The following is a 22,032-nucleotide window of genomic DNA, read 5'->3' on the forward strand; positions in this document are numbered from 1 at the left end:
CAGTTTGGCTTCTGTGTGTCGTCTCTCATCTTGGCCCATCTGATTGTCTCAATATTTTGTTCTTTCCTGTGTGTGGAGTGTGATACGTTCTATGTTGTATAGTTTCTTTTCAAATCAACGTTTGGTTTATTTTTCTTAAAAAAAAAAAGGTTTGGTTTATTTATTTTTTAAGCCGACCCTATTTTACTCACATCTAAACCTGCCCCCTCCCAGACCCATGCATGGTTTCGACCTGTGCACTAAAATTAACATAGCTTGGTCTTTTACTAGGTATGGGCACCCACCTGAGTGGATTTATGCTTTCTTTAACTCGTGCTTCCCATCAGCTCTTTGATGGTTTGCGACTCGAACTATTCTGATGTTGCAGTTACATATGTTTGCACCCATGTGCACACACACAACCCCCAAGCGAATGCACCAAACTTGAGCCCATTCCTTTCACCCCATCCCATCGATGCTCCTAACATCCAGCGACTGGATTCCAGCCATCTGCTGTGCCCTAACCCTTCTGTTGTGCTCCTCCAAAGGCCCCCCTCAGCTCTATTAAAGCACCCCCTTCCCCTGTGCCCTCTCTGGGGTTTGGCCCTTCTGACCCATTTCCCAATGTTTCCCTTCCAGATCCGTGTCGTGAAGGCATTCCGTAGCTCTCTCTATGAAGGTTTAGAAAAACCTGAATCTAGAACCTCCATCCATAACTTCATGACTCATCCTGAATTTAGGATAGAAGACTCGCAGCCCCACATCCCCCTCATTGATGACACCGACCTGGAAGAAGATGCCGCTCTCAAGCAAAATTCGAGCCCGCCGTCGTCCTTGAACAAGAACAACAGTGCGATCGATAGCGGGATCAATCTGACCACTGACACGAGCAAATCAGCTACCTCTTCGAGCCCAGGGAGTCCTATACACAGCCTGGAGACATCGCTTTAGCGGGAAACATTCACATCTCAAAAAAAACAAAACAAAACAAAAACAAAACAAAAATATACAAAACAAAACACAAAAAAAACACAAAAAACAAACAACAAAAAAAAAACCATCGCCACCACCAACTCAGAAAGAACCAACCCAGAAAACTCAACCATGAAACAGCACCAAGAAAACACAAATAAACAAAATGGGAGAGAACTAGATCTCCACCCAATAGAACCTCTCTCTGGCTGAGAAGCTGTTTGAGCTCTTTGTCCCTTGGAGGCAAGTGACGGGATCCCTGATGGGGGTTCTTGGGAGTGAGCGATTGCCCAAATGTGCCCTTCCTCGCTCCCGCCCAAACACAGACCAAACCCACCCAACCACCTTCCTGCATGGACGTACTGTACACTTCCGGTCCTTCTCTTGTTTATTATTTTTTTCCTTAGGCAGGAACTGAAAAAAAAAAAAAGACTCCTTTCTGAGGCTTATTTATCCAATTCACTGGTCTGTGAGTTTTTTGAACTGCTTGTGTGGCATGGTCTCAGTTGTAGAGATTAATTTAAATAACTTTTTTGAAATTTGCGGGAGCTTAACTTGCACAGTAGGGTTCTACCAATGGGACAAAAGAACTTCATAGACACTAATGAGATTATGATGTCCATTTCTTTGTATCTATATTAACGTATACCTCATCGAGAATGTATACGTCCATATAGATAGGTAGATATATATGTATATCTATATACATGGATATATAAAGGTTTTTTTTTTTTTTTGCTGGCATGTTGCCTTGTTTTTGCTTAAATTGCTCTATTTTAACTTATTTATGTCTTAAAAGAAGAATGTAATTTGTTTACAAACCTGTAGATAAACGTCCTTCACTATTTGTAGGGTTAAGAACACTTCCTGCTGAGAGAGTATAAAGACTGCTCAGCTCATCAGATACTCCTCTCAGATTGCATCCTCGATGTTTTACGACCGCTCGGCTCTGATTTTTTGCCTGCTCTTTTTTGTTCAGTAATGTAGCTCCTGCTGGTGAATGACAAAAAGAAGCCAAAATATAACATATTGGATGTAGGAATGTGCTCCACAGACATGGGGTCGTGGGACTGGAAGCTTGACTCTGTTGGGGGGGAAAAAAACCAACACCATGTGCAACAATCAGGTTTATTTTTTGTAAAAAATAAATAATAAATAAATCACTAAATTGCTCAGCCCGGTTTCAGTATGCCCCTCACCGGCCAGAGGCCACCTAGGGAGCCATTAGATGGAGATGGCTTCTGTGGAATATTTTTTATTTTATTTTATTTTTTGGGAAGACTCCTCTTTACGAAACTCCTTTGAGTTGATTGAGAGCATTTTAAAAATAAGTTATATTTGGCTTTATGTGGAGATCGAGGTAGTGTTGAAATATTGTGAACTCTGTTGTGTTGATTTTTTTTTCAGTTAGTCACTTAGAAATCGATTTTCTTAATAATTCTCAGCTTAATGAGCTGTTGGCATTTGGAATGAAGATCGCTCCAGCTTGCTATTTTTCTTTCTTTTTTTTTCTTCTTTAATTTTGAAAGAAGACTCTCCATTTCTCCCCCCTGCACTCTTCAGATCTGAATGAACTTTATGATGTGTATATTGAAAATGTACTCTGTGTGATTTTTAAACCAAGCTTGTCTTCCTGTAATCACAATATAATACTGTAGCCATTGAACAGTGTGTCCTGCCTTCCTGCAAGGGAAGCCATTCTGAACGCCTACAGTATCACAGGTGAGAAAAGTGTTTTGTAGTTCTTTTCTCCTCCCCCCCAACCCCCCCGATGGTATCAGCACTAATTAATCAAATTAATATGAGCTTACTTAATTGCTACGTCAGCCACTTGAATGCTAAGCACTTTGTGGGCCACGGCTTTTTTTCATAAAGAACTTTTGTATTTAATACAAAGTTTGCTTTGAGACTTTTCAGCACACAGCCTTTTTTCCATAAACTTGTACAGTGCAAAAGACATTTTGAATACATAACACGATCGGTGATGTCAGATGTATGGAGGAAAGCATCTTCCGACTCACCTACGAAATTAATTTGTCCTGCTGACCCCACATACCCCGCCATCTGTCAGGCCCCTCTTCTGAGCCTAGAACCTGACGAATCAGACAAAATCTTCTCTGCATCCTGGCCAAGATGGAGCATTCTCTTGGGCAGATGGCCAGGGTTAGGTAGAGTCTTGCCCAGTCACTGCTGATGGCACAGCAATGTATCTGGTCCACACTGGGCTCCCCTGTCTGGTCTAAACTTTCCTTTAAAAGGGGACGGTGCCTAGGACAGCAGGGCCTTTGAACCCCTTTCATTCACATTGAGAACAGGGTCCCCATATCAACTGTAAACAGACCGGCAATGAAAACATCACTGAATATTGCTGAAAAAGCAACGGTCACTTAGGGTTCTGTTTCCACATTACAAATGTGGACTCCAACCTTAATCTTCAGGTTCTGGAGTTGGGTAGGGGATCCTGTTCTCTACTCTATGAGAACGGGGAAGGCATTGTGTGGACTTGCACATCTGTGAAATGGGTCTGTTCTGGAACATGATTTAGTTTCTCTGTCTTAACTGCAATGGGTTATTTTACTTTACCAAAGCTCTTCCAACCCCCTTCTCTTTTCTCCAATAATGTTCGTGTTTACCCGGGAAGAGCTCTAAACCATTAGGGAATCATTTTGTGGATTTGGATCTCACATGTGGCACTGTTTCCTCTACCCAGTGGCTTCCTGTAAATTGAGGTGCCCATAACACACTGGGCTTCTCTCCAAGAGGAACCAGAAATCTGGGGGCGGGGAAGTGGTATTGGGGCAAGACCTGGGTAGGGAAGGGGCAGGAATCTATAAGAAATTTTGTCAAAGTAATATCCATTTTCATAAATACCTACAGTTCGGTCTTGCATCTTGGTCTCTTTTCCCATATGGCCTTCTCTTGTTGGGAACAATGGCTCCAGACAAATGGCGCATGGAGATCATGATTGGTTGATTGAAGCTTACCACAGTACATACACCTCCTGCATCCTGCCCTCCATCCCTGGCTGCATGGAGTTTGTGCTCAACAATAAATAATACTCTGGTATATTTGGCCATCCATCCCAGTAGGGAGTAATAATTTATGTCCATTCATCTGTTTTTATGAATTTTTTTATCTAGACAATTGTAAATAAAGAACTCACCGTCTCTGTTCATTTACTACTATGCAACGGCTATGCTTTCTCTTACTCTGGTTCATCTGACTTCTATGGTGTGGTCCTGGAATGTTTGTGGTTCAAAACAAAACAAAACAAGAAGAGTAAGCTCTTTGATATTAATTATTTGCTCGTTTGGAACAGAATGATTCCAACTGGACTCTAATTTCCTGCCTTTTCTCTGCCTTTCCCCCCACTAATGAACTTTCTACACAGGTGCCCCAGGAGAATACAGCAACCTAAAAACTGGTAGAATCCACTCCCACAGTAGCATGGACAGCCATGGTCTAAATGTGTCATTTTTTTTGGACTACACCATCTCTAACCCCGCCATACACATACTCTATTCCCCAGTGTGAGTCTGAGAACATAGATCACAGACACTGAACTGTTATTCTCTCCCAGGCTCCCATGGATACTTGAGGGATATGGCTGGAGCCCTCTGGGGGAAGCCCATGGAGTTAGGGGATCATGGCCCCAAGCCGCATCCCTGCTCCTCCCTGAAATAGTTAGCTTGAGGGAGCCATATTTCAGCCACACCATGCACCGAGTAGTGTGATGTAGACCCATGGGATATGGCCTCCCCATACCCACATAGCCTTCTCCAGCACAGTACTGAGTTCTACAGGGGAATGACCCTAGGTTCAGGGTGATAGATAGGATGTCAGGAAGCTGAGACGTGATAGAGAAGGGTGATTTTATTTTATTTTTTGGCTGTGGGTAGCTCCTTTGCTATATACCCCCAAAGAGTGCTCCCTGGCCTTCCCCTTCCCCTATGGAATGGGGAAGCTAAAAGACCGGACCCGGCTCCATGAGGATCAGGAAGGGCTCTACTGCTTCTTGGATGGAAGCTCTGATGTCCCTGTGGAGCAACCCCTTTCTCTGCCTTCCCTCCCACCCCCCAGGGAAAGACATCAGGGGAATCTGTTTCTTTCCTATCCCTTAGCTGGGAGATACCGATGTCAGAATGACTCCCCATCCACAACCTCTGGTCTTCTGCATATCGCAGGGGGGACCAGGGACTTCTCCCTAGAGTCCCGTGCCCTTGGGTCTGCTTTCCTACAACAGATGAGTGGTAAATCTATTCCATCCTACAGCCAAGGACGTCCCCACCTATTTCTCCCTGAAGGTGATGGGAAGAAGCCTTGCTTCAGGCAGCAAATTCCTGCCGGTGAAAAGTTTTGTCCTGGAACCCCCTCCCCCAAATCACTATAAACCCAATAAGTATTTGGCCCTTTCCTATGTGTGCCTACCCCTTGTGTGTCTGTGTGCTCACCCTTTTCAGACTTCCCCTGATTGTTCTAAGAAGTCTAAAAGCTGCTAACTTCCTCACTAGACCCCATCAGCCACCCCAAACCCCACAGGGTGGGTCTACAGTGTGCTTTGTGTTCAAGCCTACCATATCCCTCTTGCTCCCGCCATTTCCCTGCCAAGCCTCCATCTAAGGAATTGACCTGGCTTCATTAAGGACCAGAGGACAGCAATAGGCAATGGGCCCCTTCCACTCACCAAGCCAAGAGTCACCATCACTAAGCCCAGCTTCCAGCTCTCTTCCTGACTCCTCGAAGGGACAGTGGCTGCTCCCCAACATGGGACCAGGCTGATGTGAGCGCCTGAGAATTTAATGTCTGTTGTCTACCCCAATGCCATGGAAATACCGTCTTCGCTACAGTTTCTGTAGTTTTGTAATTACGTGGCTCTCTCTCTTTGACCTTTTGCTGGTCGCCACACTTTCATAAATATTGTATGTATATTTTTTATAATCAATAGTGTAAAGTTCTCTATACAGATTCCAATGATCACAGACCAGTCTCAAAGAGCTGTCAATGCTTCGTGGGAAACTTTGGAAAACATTTGGTTTTGGAAAAAAAAATGTGCTTACACTGTAATATCTTTTATTTTTCTGTATCCTCCTGCCTTGCTCATTGTAACAGTGTGTTCGTCCGCCTTTTCAACACTATCCGAAGCAATAATAATAAATGCACAAGTGGAAACGCAGACAGAGACACATGCGCGGCCTGATCCTCCCTTTCAGACCCTCTTTGGTAGCACTGAAAATGGGGCCCTGGTCACATGACCTTCTTGGTGTCTGCACCCCTTCCCCCCACCCCAGCCCACCCCAGACTATCAGAATGGCTTTTCCTTAGCCCTTGCTCCTGGCTTTTGCACACCCCACTTTGGTGGCAGTGCCAGGATCCCTAATGGTGGGTGGCCACCTACAGCCTGGGATAGAAGGCCACCAAATATGATATCTCCTGTCCCCAAAGAGCTCCTCAGTCCTTGTAATAGTGCTTACGGTCATGCCTTTATTGTGCCCTTCAAAGATTAGAGGATTTTTGATCTTTAAAGGATCCCCAGGAAAAGGAAGCTATCCCTGGAAAGAGGGTCAAGTCTTAGACATGGTCACCCAACTCATCCATGGGAGTTACCCAGTTGGGCCCACACAACTAGGTCTTATGGGAATGGGGTTTAGGACCTGATCCTGGACCAAGGAGAAGACCAGGGATGGGAAGAGGAATGCTAAGGGGGAGGTGGAAGAATACCAGAACTCGATTTCAACTGTCATACAGACCATAACTGGTTCTCCGGTGATTTTAGTTAGATTCCCATGCCTGGCTATTTGACTACAAGGAACAGGATGTTTGATGACCCAAGTTGGGTCTGCCCTATCTCTCACACCTTTTCTCCCCCTCCTTTGCTAAGGAAGAGGAACCCTTTGGTAATCCCAGAAGGAAAATAGCGCACCTGTGGTGGGTGTCCCTTCTTGTTTATTCCCCTGGCCATTCACAGTGGGGAGGTGTGCCATAAGAAGGTAGAAATGGGAAGGGAAAAACCACCAGAAGAGATGTCCAAGCCCATTCAAACCATAGTGGAGGCCTTTTTGTAGGTCAGACATAAAGACCTGAGACATGGAGAACACTATTATTTGGGGGCCCTTCTAACTCCAGAAGGGCTGATTTAGGGACACGCCGCTCTAATAGGCTACTGGACAGATTGATTTCTTGGCCAATCAAGGTTCCAAACTGATGTGCAGATCTGAGAAAAATGACTTGACTGTGGCATCCGGGCCCCAGTCCATCAACTCTTCCAAGACCTCCAATTCCCATCTTTGCTTTATTGACCAGCAAGAATTCCAAGGAGAGACATTCCTGCCAGGAGTCCAGGTATCATTCAGAGAGCAACTTGAGAACCAGTGACCAATTGCAGCATATGCCCCTTTACACAACGCATTTATTTAGTTGAAGCAATCATCCAGGATAGTCTTGAATGAAAAAAAAAAAAGCTGGAGTAATCTATTGAAGTTCTTCAAAGGTGGGTGGTGGGTGCAGGAGATATTATGGCCAGGCAGGCAATTCCCAATTTGACCCAACTTGCATTGATGACAGTGGGAATGTGAAAGGGGTTTCTTGACAGATGAGTTCATTCAACCAGTATTAACCAAGTGCCTTCAGTGTTCAAAGTACCCTGACCACCACCCCACCAATAACAGTCTAGCCATGATCATTTGAGGGCCTTTAAAGCAGTCCAATGGACTTTACAGTGCCCAAGGTGCAGAGCTAAAGGTGGCAGAGCTAGTCTAGTCCAACCTTCTTCCCCAGCAGATGGGGACACAAAGACCCTGAGAGATTCAATGTCTTGTCCAATTTTACCCAAGTTGTAGGTGGAAGAGCCAGGATTTGAATCCACTCCTCTGACTCTCTAGTCAACAGTTGTTTGGTTATTTGTTTGTTTTTAACCCTTACATTCTTTCTTAGAACTCAGTATTGGTTTAGAGACAGAAGAACAGTAAGGTTTAGGCAATTGGGGTTAAGTGACTTGCCCAGTGACACATAACCAGGTTATCTGAGAACAGATTCCTGGCACTCTTCTACTGTGCTCTCTAGCCACCTAGTCAAGATTTTTCCTGACTTTATGATACTGCTTCCCCTTAATTCACTGTGCCCGAAGCATGAGCCTACGGGTGTATTCTTTACCCTTTTCTACGTGGCAAATACTGAGCCTGCCCCATCAGTGTAGGTTGTCCTGGAATTCACAAGATGGTTGGAATAAGTATTGGAGTATAGGTTGGGGAGAATAACCAGTTTGGAACCCATGGTTGAACCCTCTTTGAGAATGAGTGATGGGGCAGCAGTTGGGATGATTTCAGGAAAACAGATTTCTCATGATCTGGGAGTTGGTGGGCTGTGTATGTTTGTGAATGGATGCATTCTGTAGGAGAAAATTCAGTGTTAGAAGACATGGAAGTTGAGGTAAGGCTTTTGAGGGTACTCGAGGGAGACGTGGAGGAAAACTAAAGCCCTGCCCCAAGAATTAGGCTCTTCCTTGGAATGGAACCTTATTCTTCTCTGCTATTTGTGGGGCAGTTGCCTTTCTTTTAGTATAACCCTCCCAGCAGGAAGAAGATCAAATTGTCAACAAGCATTTTTAAAGGGATTACTATGTCTCAGGCAGTGTGCTAAGTACTAGGACCTCAAAGAAGGCAGAACCCTTCCCTCTAGGGAAGACAACATGCAAATAATGATGCACACACAAGATAATATACAGGGTAAATGGAATGGAATGTCAGAAGGGAGGCTCTAGCCATGGGAGGAGGGGTGTGGAGATAGAGGGGGAAGCCCACAAAAGATGGGACCTAACAGAAAACTCTTATCATTTTTATTTTTACCATCCTCATCCTCATCCTGATTTACAATGAAGAAACTGAAATTCAGAAAGGTTAAGTCAATTGCCTAAAGTCACACAAATGAAAATTAAATGAAGTCAAGCATTCCCAAGGGAACATGTTCTTTCTATCACACCCTTGAGTGGTTTAATTAAATGTATACTCCATGCTTTGATGAAATGGACCAACTGTACGGTTACTGGTAATGACATGGACTCAATGTACCATTTCATTAAACCATTCAAATGCTTTTCCCTTCCACCATTCATTAAGAGGCCAAGGGCTTTAAACGGTGTATTTTCTTTAAGTTGAGAATTAGGAGAGCTATATATGGCATGATCCAAGAAACAAACAAAAAAATACAATTCCCTGCATGGCAAATACAGGAAATTATTGGTAGTCAATGCAAGAATCATTTCCAAATCACTTCTCTATAGACAGTCAGACCATTGACCAGTGGATGGACTCTGTCGTGATACAATAACGCACAAAGATATTTCATAGCGTCATAGAGCTGGAGATGGAGAGGTCTCCAGATGCCACCTAGGACAGCTCTTACCTTTTAAAGCACCCGAGTTTTCCTTGGGATGCCACCTACCTCATGTTCTCTCTGGGACACCCTCTCCCCCATCTCAATTCTCTTCATCTTTCAGGGTCTTGTTCAAGATGTGCTTCCTCCAAGAAGCCCCTTGCAGTCACTGGGCTCTCTGAGATGTTTCCTATTTCAGTGATTTAAAATTCCAGGGTTGGATTAGAACTCCTATCAAAGACACCTCTCACGTATGTTCCATTCCAAGTGTTCTTCACCTTTTGACTGTCATCAGCTCCTCAGAATAATGTTATTTTTGCTTTTCAAAAAATCCCTTAGTTGAAGAAAATGCCAATTTTTGGTTGGAAGAGTCATTCTACCATTACATGATCCTGGGAAAAGTTCCTGAAATGATGCTAAGAACATATTTGTTTTTGGTTTTTAAATTTTATTTAATTAGTTAATTTAGAATATTTTCCATGTTTACAGGATCCATGCTCTTTCCCTCCCCTCCTCCAACCCCCTCCCATAGCTGACACGCAATTCCACTGGGTTTTACATGTGAACACATTTTTTAATATCAACTTTTTAAAAATTCCCCTCCTTTCTCTACCCTTTTGTCTTTCTGAATCTCCTGACTGTCCAAGGGAGGAGGGAGGACATCATCAAAACGCAGATGCCTGGGCAGTTACTTCCTTTTTCATGACGTACAGGGTGTCCCAGAAGTCTTAAGGCAGTTTAAGCCTTTTAATCTTAAAATTGTACTAAAGACTTTGGGATGCTCTTTCCTATGATTGAATATGAAGAAAACAACATAGCAAGTTTACCCTGCCAGCTAGCCTCTCAGTGAGCAATGAAACACTCCACCGTGACCTGGAGTTCCTCTTTGCCTATTTCCTTCAATTGGATGGACTGGGAGTTCCTGCTCCCCCATCTCCCAGGACCCTGAATCTGTTTCCTTCCTGCTATTGAATAGAAAAGATATCAACAATGCCATACTGCTAATGACCACAAGGTGGCAGTCCATACCAACACAAAATTGGGACCTTCACAAAGGCAGAAATGTCAGAGCACATGAAGACAGTGGCTTCAGTGGGCTCTATTTCAGGCTTTAAAACTGGATGGAGGGGGGCAGCGGGGTGACTCAGTGGATTGAGAGGCAGGTCTAGAGATGGGAAGTCCTAGGTTCAAAGGTGGCCTCAGACACTTCCTAGCTGTGTGACCCTGGGCAAGTCACTTGACCCCCATTGCCTAGCTCTCACCACTCTTCTGCCTTGGAGCCAATACACAGTATTAACTCCAAGACAGAAGGTAAGGGTTTTAAAAAAAAAAACAAAACTCGAAGGAACTTTGGTGGACATGTACTCTAACCTGCATATTTTACATTTGAGGAAACCAAGGAACACAGCAATCATGTGATTAGGACAGCAGAAGGTCCAAGGATCTGGACATAGAGCCAAGGATTTGCACCATTCTGTGATTCCATATCAATGGACTTTCCCCACCCACTGAACCATGTTATCTATCTCTGTGCTTCTGAAGAGGGAAAAGGACAGCAGAGGGCGAAAGAGGGAGTTCTCTCCTACAAGTGATAAAATAACCCTTTGAGACCCCAGAGCCCCTGTTTTCTGTTCCTCGGGGTCTAGCTGGCTGCGAACTATTAACTCCATTCAAGAAGCATTCATTGAGCCCCTACTATGTGCCAGACACTGTGTTAGACAGGGATTACAAAAACTAAATAGTCTGTGTCCTCAAAGAGCTTACATCCCACTGGAAAGGAACAATAAGCATGCATCAAAATATGCCTAATGAATGTAGAAGCTAATTTTCCATCCAAGAGGTTAACTAAATATAGACAAGTCAAATTGCCTAGCATTTATTTATTAAATACCTCCTTTATGCCAGGCGTTGCTAAGTGTCCTGTCTACAAAGAAGGGTAAAAAGCCTCTACTGTCAAGTGAGTCAAAGTTCAATGAGGGAGAGAACAAGCAAAAAAAAATGTACAAATAGAGAGAAGGGGAGGTAAATTGGAGATAATCTCAGAGGGATGGCACAAAGATCGTGGAAGGCTAGGAAAGGCTTCTCTCCAACGATGAGACTTTAGCTGAGATGTGAAGGAAGCCAGGCAATCCAGGAGACAAAAATGAAATCATCCTAGGCATGGAGGACAACCTCGTATGATCATGTTCAGGTTCCAGAGATGAAGTGTCTTGTTCAAGAAATAGCAAGTCAGCCAGGATCACTGGCTTGCTGAGTACACCAAGATGAGTTAGGTGCAAGGAGGCTGGGAAGGTAAGAGAGAACTAGATTACGAAGGGCTTTGAACACCAACCAGAGCAATTTATATTTGATTCTGGAGATGACTGGGAGCTCCTGGAATTTATTGAATGAAGCCATGGCATGGCTAGACTCCTGCTTTAGGAAAATTAGTTTGACAGCTGAAAGGAGAATGAATTGCAGAATGGAGAGGCTTGAGTCAGGGAGGCCAACCAAGCTATTGTGTGGGGTGATGAAAGCCTGCATCTGGATGATGGCAGTATCAAAGGAAAGAAGGGAGAATATATAAATGTTATAGGACTTGGCAAAGGATGCAAGACGGGACTTGGCAACTAATTGGTTAAAGAGACTGAGAGAAAGCCAAAAGTAGAGGATGGCTCCTAGGTTGTAAGCCTGGGTAGCTGAGAAAATGGGGGTACCTTTGACTGCAACAGGGAAGTGTCAAAGAGGGAAGGGTTTGGGAGAAACAATTATCAGTTCTGTTTTGTATATATTGAGTTCAAGTTAATAATGATTCATTCAGTTTGAGATGCAAGTAGGCAGTTAGAGATGCAAGACTAGAAATCAGGAAAGAGGTTAGGGTTGGGCAAATAAAGCTGAGAATCATTTGAGCAGGGATGATAAATTGAGTGTATGATCACTGGTGAGACCCCTGCCTCCCCCCCCCCCACCAAGTGAAACAATACAAAGGGAGAAGGCAAAAGGGCCCATGACAGAGCAGTAGGAGACAGCCACTATTATTATACAAGGCTTGAATAAAGACTAACATACAGATGAAGAAACCATTAATTTTTAAAATCAAAGTCCTTTGACTTATTGGAGACATCAGTTAAAGACTGTATTTTTACAGAGGGTTTTTTCTTTTCTTTTTTTGGCATATGGATATAAATACAGAGCATCTTGAGGTAGAGATAGAGACCAAGAAATAGAATTAACTAATAAATCAACAAGTACTTACTAAGTGCCTACTATGTGCCAGGTACTGTGCTACTTAGGGATATAAAGAAAAAACGAAGTAGATCTTTCCATTAAGAAGAAACACAGATAAACAGACAGATGGACAGAGACAGAGACAAAGAAACAGAAACTGACAAAGGATCTGAGATAGAGACAAAGGCAGTGAGACAGGGATGATGATAATGATGACAATGACGATGACGACGATGATGATGATGATGATATAAATATTTCTTTATTCCTGGGAGGCAATGCAGTGTAGTGGATGTAAATATTGGATTGGGAGTGAGAAGACTTAGATTTGAATCCTGTTTTAGATACTTCCTAAGTATCTGATCACAAGCAACTCATTTATCTCTCAGTGTCATAGCTTTCTTGTCTTTTAAAAGGAAGTAATAATAGTTGCCCTGCAAATCTCTTGGGTTTTATTGAAGGAAAGTCTTCATAAACTTTTAGGCATTGTATAAATGTATGTTGTTATTATTATATATACATAATACATATAATATTATATTATGATTTTATATTTGATAATATAGATTACATATTTATTATACAAAAGCCCATTAAAATATATGGACTTTGATACTTCAAAGATAGGAAATTTCCATAACATAACCAGGCTCTTCTCTCAAATAAAACTGATGGCAATTTTTCTCCAGCCCCATTTTAAGAGGAGGTCTTCATGAGCTACTGTGGACAAAGTCTGTCATTGGTTGGCCAGTCTTCTGGTGAAGAGTCTTTATGAATTTATCTGAGCTGGTCAATCAATCAACCAGTCAAAAATATTGATAAACTATCTAGTATGTGCCAGGCAATGTGCTCTGCACTGGGACTAGAAAGGGGGAAAAGCAGTCCCTATACTCAAGGAGATCACATTCTATGCTACTGATCCTCAGATGGCAGATGGATAAGGGTTAAATTAGGAGTTTTGACAAAATAAGAGAGCAGGTTTTAATAATTTAAGTTTTAATGAGAATATAGTAGAGTTGTAAATTAATATTTAATATTATTCCTTTAAGCCAGAGAAAAGAAAACTTCTAGCAGCTTTTAACAATTTAGTTTAATTAAAATAGAGATAGTAAAAGAATATGTTAAATGAATACAGTAAAAGAGAGACATATAGGAAAGAGATAAAGAAAATTTCCTAATGTCTATACTAGTTATCCTATAACTACCTATAATTACTACCTAAAACTGCCTATATCTACCTATAACTGCCCATAACTACCACTAATAACAACCATCCCACAAAGTTCCAACCCAATCCAGCCCAATCAAAACCAACCCAATCAGTATTTAATCCAACCCCAATTAGGCCTGTCAGTGAAGTCCAGCCACTTCCCAAGCCAGAAAAGGTCCAAAAGCTAAAGCCCCCCTCTCAGTAAGCTCAAGCCAGCAACTAAATGCCAACCATCAACCCAACTTACTCCCAGCGGTCAAATTCCTATCAACTGCTTGCCCTAACTGTCAGCAACTGACCCCCCAACTATTAGCTACTGACTCCTTTTATAACCTTTTCCTAACTTACTTCCTGTCTCTATGGTTTCTCCTTCCTGTCTCTATAATTTCTACTTCCTGTCATTGTGGGCTGGTTAATCCCTATACATCTCTATGGTAAGAGGACCTCCAGGTTCCTCATTAAATTAAAAAAAGGAATAAAGAATTACTTTTTATAGATACACAGTCAAAGAGGCTGAAAATCAATTATCCTGTTTTAAGTTATACATCACCATAACCTGTAAACATTTAAAAGTGAGGATCACTCTAAAAGCAGTGGACAGGTGCATGATGACCTTGAGTAGGTTGTGATGAATTCCAAACACGTAATTTAAAGGATACCATGCAAGAAATGTATAATTGAAAAAAAAGTCTTATAGTGAGAGTTAGGGATAACTAATGGACAGCCCTTGTGTTCTATTGGCATCCCCAAGATATCCTCAGTGTTTTGATTCATATGTCCTTTCCCCACATGATCAACATCTGGGAAGCCATGGACAGACACTCATAGGATGGGCAGGGATTCCTGGATTGCAATTTGTACTGCGAGATGCAAGACTGTCATTACTGTGTTTTGACAGTAGTTTTGACAAAATAAAAGAGACAAGAGAAGACAAGTTTCCAAGCTGTTTTTGCTTTGTCCTGAACTCATTCCTCATAAATTTAAAAGGAGATTCCTCTCCTTGTAGCACACAACTGGGATGCTATCTCATAAGCTATGCTTACTGCTTCCAACCCCTTCATGGTTTTATTGATGTGAATCATGACCCACCCCACTCTATCTTCAGACCTGAAAAGAGCTCATCTCAAAAATTAACAAGTGCCTACTATGTGCCTTGTACACTGTTAAGGAGATGGAGGGAACAAAGCAAAAGCTCACATTTATGTAGATCTTTACAATTTATAATGTACAACCTTCAAAACAATGTTTTGAAGTACAAATCTTGCATTTAAATATTTGTTGATTTATCCCTGTCCTATAGATGAGGAAATTGAGGGTTGGGTTGTAATTTAATTAAGATCCCACAGTGAATTAGAGAGTCTGTTATAGAAAATCATTTGAAGGAAGTGAGGATATTTAGCCTAGAAAAGAGAAGGTTCTGGAGGGACACAGGATACCTTTCTGGGTATCACATGGAGAAGGGATTGGGCTGGCTCTCTGTTTGAACCTAGAAGATACAACCAGAAACAATGGGAAAAATTTGGAAAGAGATCAATTTAATATGGATAAACTTTCCTGACAAATGAGAAATGTTCCCATGTGGAACCAACTGCCTCAAGAGGTTCTTCCTCCTTGAAGGTCTTTAAACAAAAGCTGGATGAACACTCAAAAAAGAATTGAGTGATTCCTTTTGGGAATTATTTGGAATACATGACCTCCTTCCAACTCTCAAATTCTGTGACTCTGCCAGAGCCAATATTCAAACAGATCTGTTTGTACACTTAGTGATCTTCCATTAAAATCCAGTACCATACCAGATAAAAAGGTCTTGATCTTCGGGGACCTTTACTGCCTAGCTGAGAAGGTAAGCCATACAACATCCACTCATGGTCAAGACAGGCTATAATATCATACTATATCATTTGAGAGACCATGCCAAAGAGAGGGGAGGGCTCTCAACTTCGAATCAGGAGAAGTGGACCTTCCTCCTGGTCCTAATATTTACTTGAAATGGTGGAAATGACAAGGAGTTTCAGAGCTGTCAAGAACCTCAGAAGCCATCTGGTCCAACTCTCACATGAACAAGATTCCCTTTCTGCACCTTCTTGATGATGGGCATTTGGTCTCCATTACAGAATGGAGCCAAAGTGAACCTACTAGCTCTTAAGGTAGTCCATAACATTTTTGGACCCCTCTAATTGTTAGGAGGGGACAGCTGGGTGACACAGGAGAGAGAGCACTGGGCCTGGAGTAAGGAAGAACTGAGTTCTAATCCAGCCTCAGATACTTACTAGCTGTATAAACCTGAGTAAATCACTTAATCTGGTTGGCCTCAATTTCCTCATTTGTAAAATGAGCTGGGGAAGGAAATGGCAAACCACTCCAGTATTTTTGCCAAGAAAACCCCAATGGAGTCACAAAGAGTCAAGCATAACTAAAAAATAATTGAGTAATAATAAATTATTAGGAAGACTTTGTTTACCTTATTTAAAGCTTCAGTTTCCTATTTGGCAAAATGAAGGGCTTACGCTGGAATCAGAAGGGTTTACCCTGAAGTTCATGAACTTGTTTTCAGAAAAATATTTTGAAACCTTTATTTCAACATAATTGGTTTCCTTTTTAGTCAACTTTCTGTATTTCTTTTATGCATGTAAATAGATAATTCTGAGAAGGGGTCTATGACACATGCAAAGATTAAGAACCCTTGGACTGTAGGATGTCTAAGACAGCCTCTGACCAAAATCAATAAATTTATGGTCCTAAACATCAAATAAATGGCACAGAAAGTTTTGGAGGAGTTCTTAGAAGGGAACATGTAATAATGGTTCCCAATTCCACAGTGTGATCCTTGGGAAATTATTTTTTCTCTCTGAGACTTGGTTTTCTTTTTGTTTTTAATTTAAAGAAAAACTTTTATTTTTTAAATTTAAATTAATGTATTTAGTCAATTTATAACATTATTTCTTGGTTACAAGAATCATATTATTTCCCTCTCTCCCCTACCCCCACAATTCCCATAGCTGGCATGCAATTTCACTGGAAATTACATGTGTCCTTGATCAAAACCTATTTCCATGTTTTTGGTGTTTGCATTCGGATGTTCATTTAGAGTCTACATCTCCAGCCATGTCGCCTCAACCCATGTATTTAAGCAGTTGTTTTTCTTCTGTATTTCTGCTCCCACAGTTTTTCCACTGAATGTGGCTAATGTTCTTTCTTGAAGATCCCTCCAGGTTGTTCAGGATCACTGCATTGCCACTAATGGAGAAGTCTATTACATTCAATTGTACCACAGTGTATTATTCTCTGTGTATAATGTTCTCCTGGTTCTGCTCCTCTCACTCGACGTCAATTCCTGGAGGTTGTTCCAGTTCCCATGGAATTCATTTTATTCTTTATTATTCCTTTTAGCACAATAGTATTCCATCACCAACATATACCACAATTTGTTCAGCCATTCCCCAATTGAAGGGCATCCCCCCGTTTTCCAATTTTTGGCCACCACAAAGAGCGCAGCTATGAATATTCTTGTATGAGTCTTTTTCCTTATTATCTCTTTGGGGTACAAACCCAGCAGTGCTATGGCTGGATCAAAGGGCAGACAGTCTTTTAGTGCCCTTTGGGCATAGTTCCAGATTGCCCTCCAGAATGGTTGGATCAATTCACAACTCCACCAGCAATGAATTAATGTTCCGACTTTGCCACACCCCCTCCAGCATTCATTACTTTCCTTTGCTGTCATGTTAGCCATTCTGCTAGGTGTGAGGTGATACCTCAGAGTTGTTTTGATTTGAATTTCTCTGATTATAAGAGATTTAGAACACTTTTTCATGTGCTTATTAATAGTTTTGATTTCTTTAACTGAAAATTGCCTATTCATGTCCCTTGCCCATTTACCAATTGGAAAATGGCTTGAATTTTTGTACAATTGATTTAGCTCTTTATAAATTTGAGTAATTAGACCTTTGTCAGAGGTTTTTGTAATGAAGATTGTTTCCCAATTTGTTGCTTCCCTTCTAATTTTGGTTATATTGGTTTTGTTTGTACAAAACCTTTTTAATTTGATGTAATTAAAATTATTGATTTTACATTTGGTGATTTTTCTCTAAGTTTTGCTTGGTTTTGAAATCTTTCCCTTCCCAAAGGTTTGACATGTATACTATTCTGTGTTTGCCTAATTTACTTATAGTTTCCTTCTTTATGTTCAAGTCATTCACCCATTCCGAATTTATTTTGGTGTAGGGTGTGAGGTGTTGATCCAAACCTAATCTCTCCCATACTTCCTTGTAATTTTCCCAGCAGTTTTTATCAAAGGGTAGATTTTGGTCCCCAAATCTGGGATCTTTGGGCTTATCATAATCTGTCTTGCTGAGGTCACTTACCCCAAATCTTTTCCACTGATCTCCTTTCTGTCTCTTAGCCAGTACCAAACTGTTTTGGTGACCACTGCTTTATAGTATAGTTTGAGATCTGGGACTGCAAAGCTACCTTCCTTCACATTTTTTTTCATGATTTCCCTGGATGTCCTTAATCTTTTGTTCTTCCAAATGAACTTTGTTGTGGTTTGTTTCTAATTCAATAAAAATGGTTTTTGGTAGTTCAGTGGGTATGGCAGTAAATAAGTAATTAAGTTTGGATAGGATGGTCATTTTTATTATGTTAGCTCATCCTACCCATGAGCAATCAATGTTTTTCCATCTGTTTAGATCTAGTTTTAATTGTGTGGAGAATGTTTTGTAGTTGTGTTCATATAGTTCCTATGTTTGTCTCAGCAGATAGATTCCCAAGTGTTTTATATTGTCTAAGATGATTTTAAATGATATTTCTCTTTCTAATTCCTGCTGCTGAGCTGTGTTGGAGATATATAGAAATGCTGATGACTTATGTGGGTTTATTTTGTATCCTGCAACTTTGCTAAAGTCGTTGATTATTTCGACTAGCTTTTTAGTTGATTCTCTAGAATTCTTTAAGTAGACTATCATGTCATCTGCAAAGAGAGATAGCTTGGTCTCCTCCTTGCCTATTTTGATGTCTTCAATTTCTTTTTCTTCTCTAATTGCTACTGCTAGTGTTTCTAGTACAATGTCAAATAATAGAGGTGATAATGGGCATCCTTGTTTCACTCCTGATGTTATTGGGAATGAATCTAGTTTATCCCCATTGCAGATGATGTTGGCTGATGGTTTTCAATAGATACTGTTTATTATTTTTAGGAATGACCCTTCTATTCCTATACTTTCTAGTGTTTTCAATAGGAATGGGTGTTGTATTTTGTCAAAGGCTTTTTCTGCATCTATTGAGATAATCATGTGATTTTTGTTGGTTTGCTTGTTAATATGGTTACTTATGTGAATGGTTTTCCTAATATTGAACCATCCTTGCGAGACTTGATTTTCTAATCAATCAAGTGAAGAAGTTCTATACACATTTTTTAAAAATCTAAAATAAAACAAAAAAATGAAATAACTCACCTCCAATTCTAGTGAAGAGATTTTAAAATCTGGAGAATATTGTTTCTCCATAATCTGGATATCCAGTCCCCAAATCACGCTGTGGTTCACACATATTCCTCTCCAGAAATCTCTAATTCCAACAGCATCAGCTAGGCCATCTGCAGAATTACTGTGGGGGAAATGAAATGTTTTTAAGCTATCTCCAATTTCCTCTTTCCATTCATATTCCTGACTCCCTCATTGCTTCTCTCACAGTTTATCACTTCAGCCTTCCTCCTTCCTGTAACTCTTTCCCTGATCTTGCCATGGCAAGACCTATTTTTGGGAAAGGACCATTTATTTGCCAGTCATTGATGCCTGAGCACACACCAAAGCCCCTGGATTACTTCTTCCTGGAGACCTGATGCCTTGAGCTTTAGCTATCATCTTGGAATGAAGGGCATTGACCACTGTTAAATGATTTCCAGCCTCAAGGAGAGCATGTTGGGAAGGTATTTGGAGGGAATGAGTGGGATGGATTTTCCAGGTGGCACTGAGGCAGAAATTTGCTGCCATCCTATTCTGACAAGAGCCCTGAATCCTCAACCAAATAAGGTTCGGTTGGAACCCTGATCCTACTAGATCTAGAGGAGTGACCTTGGGCTTCACTTCCTTAAGGCTACATCTCTGGGTCTGATAAGTGGCCAGTCAGTCTGGTTAGTGAAGGACAGAGACTGTTTTTACTTTTGTTTGCTTCCTTTTAGCACAGTGTAGGAGAACTAAGGATGTGCTTAATAAATACTTTTCAATTGATTGATTAATATCAATAGAATAATAATCACTAGAATAAAAGGGGATAAGAGACATCCAGAGAAAGAACTGTGGGAGTAGAAACACAGTAGAAAAACAAAAAAACATGGTTCAATGGGTATATGATTAGGGATTTGGGCTTTAATGATCATTATTACAAATATTAATAATATGGAAATAGGTTTTGAACAATGAAAAATGTATAGCCCAGTAGAATTGCTCATCAGCTCCAGGAGGAGGGAGGGAAGAGGGGACAAAAAAAGCATGAATGAATCGTGTGGCCATGGAAAAATATTTTAAATAAATAGATTAATTAAAAAACTAATTAGGGATGAGGAAAAAGGGGTGGTGGGATAGAGAGACAGGACTAGACCCAGGAGGACCTAGATTCAAATTTGACCTCTGATACTTCATACCATGTGAACCTGGGCAAATCACAACTCTAATTGCCTAACCCTTACCATACTTAATTTTAACAAAGAAGGAAAGGATTTAAAAACCACAATAAAATGGACAATAAGGTAACAGATTTTGAGTGTAAAGAAACTTTAGATGTAATTTGGTCCCTTCTCTTTATTTACAGAAGAAGGACTTGTAGTCCCAACCAGTTAAATGATTGCTGAGGCAAATCAGGAAAGAAATAGAAGAATCAATATTCAAATCTGACTTCCAATCCACTACAGCAAGTTGCCTTGAATTGTAAATAGAGCTTTTTGCAAGGTTGACCTCCTATTATTATCATCATCCATATCTTGCCAATTGCATTCATGATAAGTTGACTCAGTGACCTCTTGGGTCTGGCGTGGTCTGCTGTTTGGGTGGCCATTTAGGTTCATAATGTTCTTTCATCCCATGGTACCAGAATAATAATTTCTGTGTGTGAGGCTCTGTGTGTGTGTGTGTGTGTGTGTGTGTGTGTGTGTGTGTGTGTGTGCATTCATCAATGACAAGCCAGTGAGGTGCTGGTCAGTGGGAGAGAAGGGGGTTGTACTGAGCATCACAGCTGTTGCCATAGAGACGAGGAATCATGGGATGCTCAGGCTGGGGAGCATGCCCAGTGAATGAATAAATGTGGCCCATTTTTCTCCCTTTGTTTGGTGAGCTCTCTTCAGACTTCCTGTTGTCAGGCACAGCTGTGGAGGCTGCTCCATTTGCATGCTATCGAGAGCTGGACCCAGCCGCCTGGCAGAGATGTGTGCTGGGTACTGTGACTGCTAACACTGAGATTAATGCCGGATAAACAATCCGGACTTTGTTTCTGTGGGAAAGTCCAGCCTCCCAGGAAAAGGACTTTCCTCCAGCCCCCTGTACAGGGAATCACTTCTGTTTGGAAGGAAGGTCTCCTACAAATCACAGGACCTAGTGATCACAAAGACCCGCTTTCCTCCTTGTCAGGAGGGGATGCCTTGCTCGGAGTCTCCTTGCCCTCCCTCACCCAGGTGACTCAAGATAGTCTTTTTGTCTTTTGGTCTTTTTTCCACAAAAAAAATTGCTTATGCTGACTTCCCTCCTCCTTTCTTCAGCTCCTACCTCGCTGCTCTCTGGCCAGGAGCTGAGCCCTGTGAGCATCTGTTCGGGGATGGTCCCAGCCTGGGGCTATTTGGGATGCAAGTCATCCAGCAAGGGCCTGAGGGGCTGTGTGGGCCACCATCCAGTTGGCTGCCATTAGTGGGTGGCCACGTGCCCAGCCTGAGCAATAAGCCCAACCCTGGCTCCCACAGCCCGCTGGGATTGAGGTGATAGCTGTATTCTAGGCCATGCACCTCGAGCTGATGGTCCCGGAAGAATGAGGACTATTGGATTGGCCCAGAATCAGGCTAAATGTTCATTGCCAAGCCAAAGTAGAGGTCATTAATAGGCATAGAATGGGACCTTTCCAATTTTAGCACCATTTCCTTTGCTCTTAAAGGATCTTGGGATTTAGAGCTCAAAGACTTTAATCATCATCTAGCCTAAGAATGGGCTGCCTAGGAAGACAGTGGACTTAATTGTCGCTGGGAGTCATAAAGCAGAGGATGGATGACCATGGAACGGGCATGTGGTGTGAATTTTTTTTTCAGTTATGGATAGGTCTAG

The 22,032-nt window shown here is 41.6% G+C and overlaps 1 protein-coding gene across 23 annotated transcripts in view; it reads left to right on the forward strand.

The window, feature by feature from the left end:
• ATP2B2 (ATPase plasma membrane Ca2+ transporting 2) overlaps nt 1-6,124 on the forward strand; it is a 591,738-nt gene extending 585,614 nt beyond the window's left edge. For all 23 annotated transcript variants that reach the window (XM_056804635.1, XM_056804631.1, XM_056804633.1 and 20 more), the window contains one exon: nt 619-6,124. In XM_056804635.1, coding sequence (XP_056660613.1) covers nt 619-644 — 26 coding nt within the window. In that variant the 3' untranslated portion in view covers nt 645-6,124. The remainder of the gene's footprint in view (nt 1-618) is intronic.
• The last annotated feature ends 15,908 nt before the right edge of the window (nt 6,125-22,032 follow it).

This window comes from Monodelphis domestica, chromosome 7, assembly GCF_027887165.1.
Source record: "Monodelphis domestica isolate mMonDom1 chromosome 7, mMonDom1.pri, whole genome shotgun sequence".
Lineage (NCBI taxonomy): Eukaryota > Metazoa > Chordata > Mammalia > Didelphimorphia > Didelphidae > Monodelphis > Monodelphis domestica.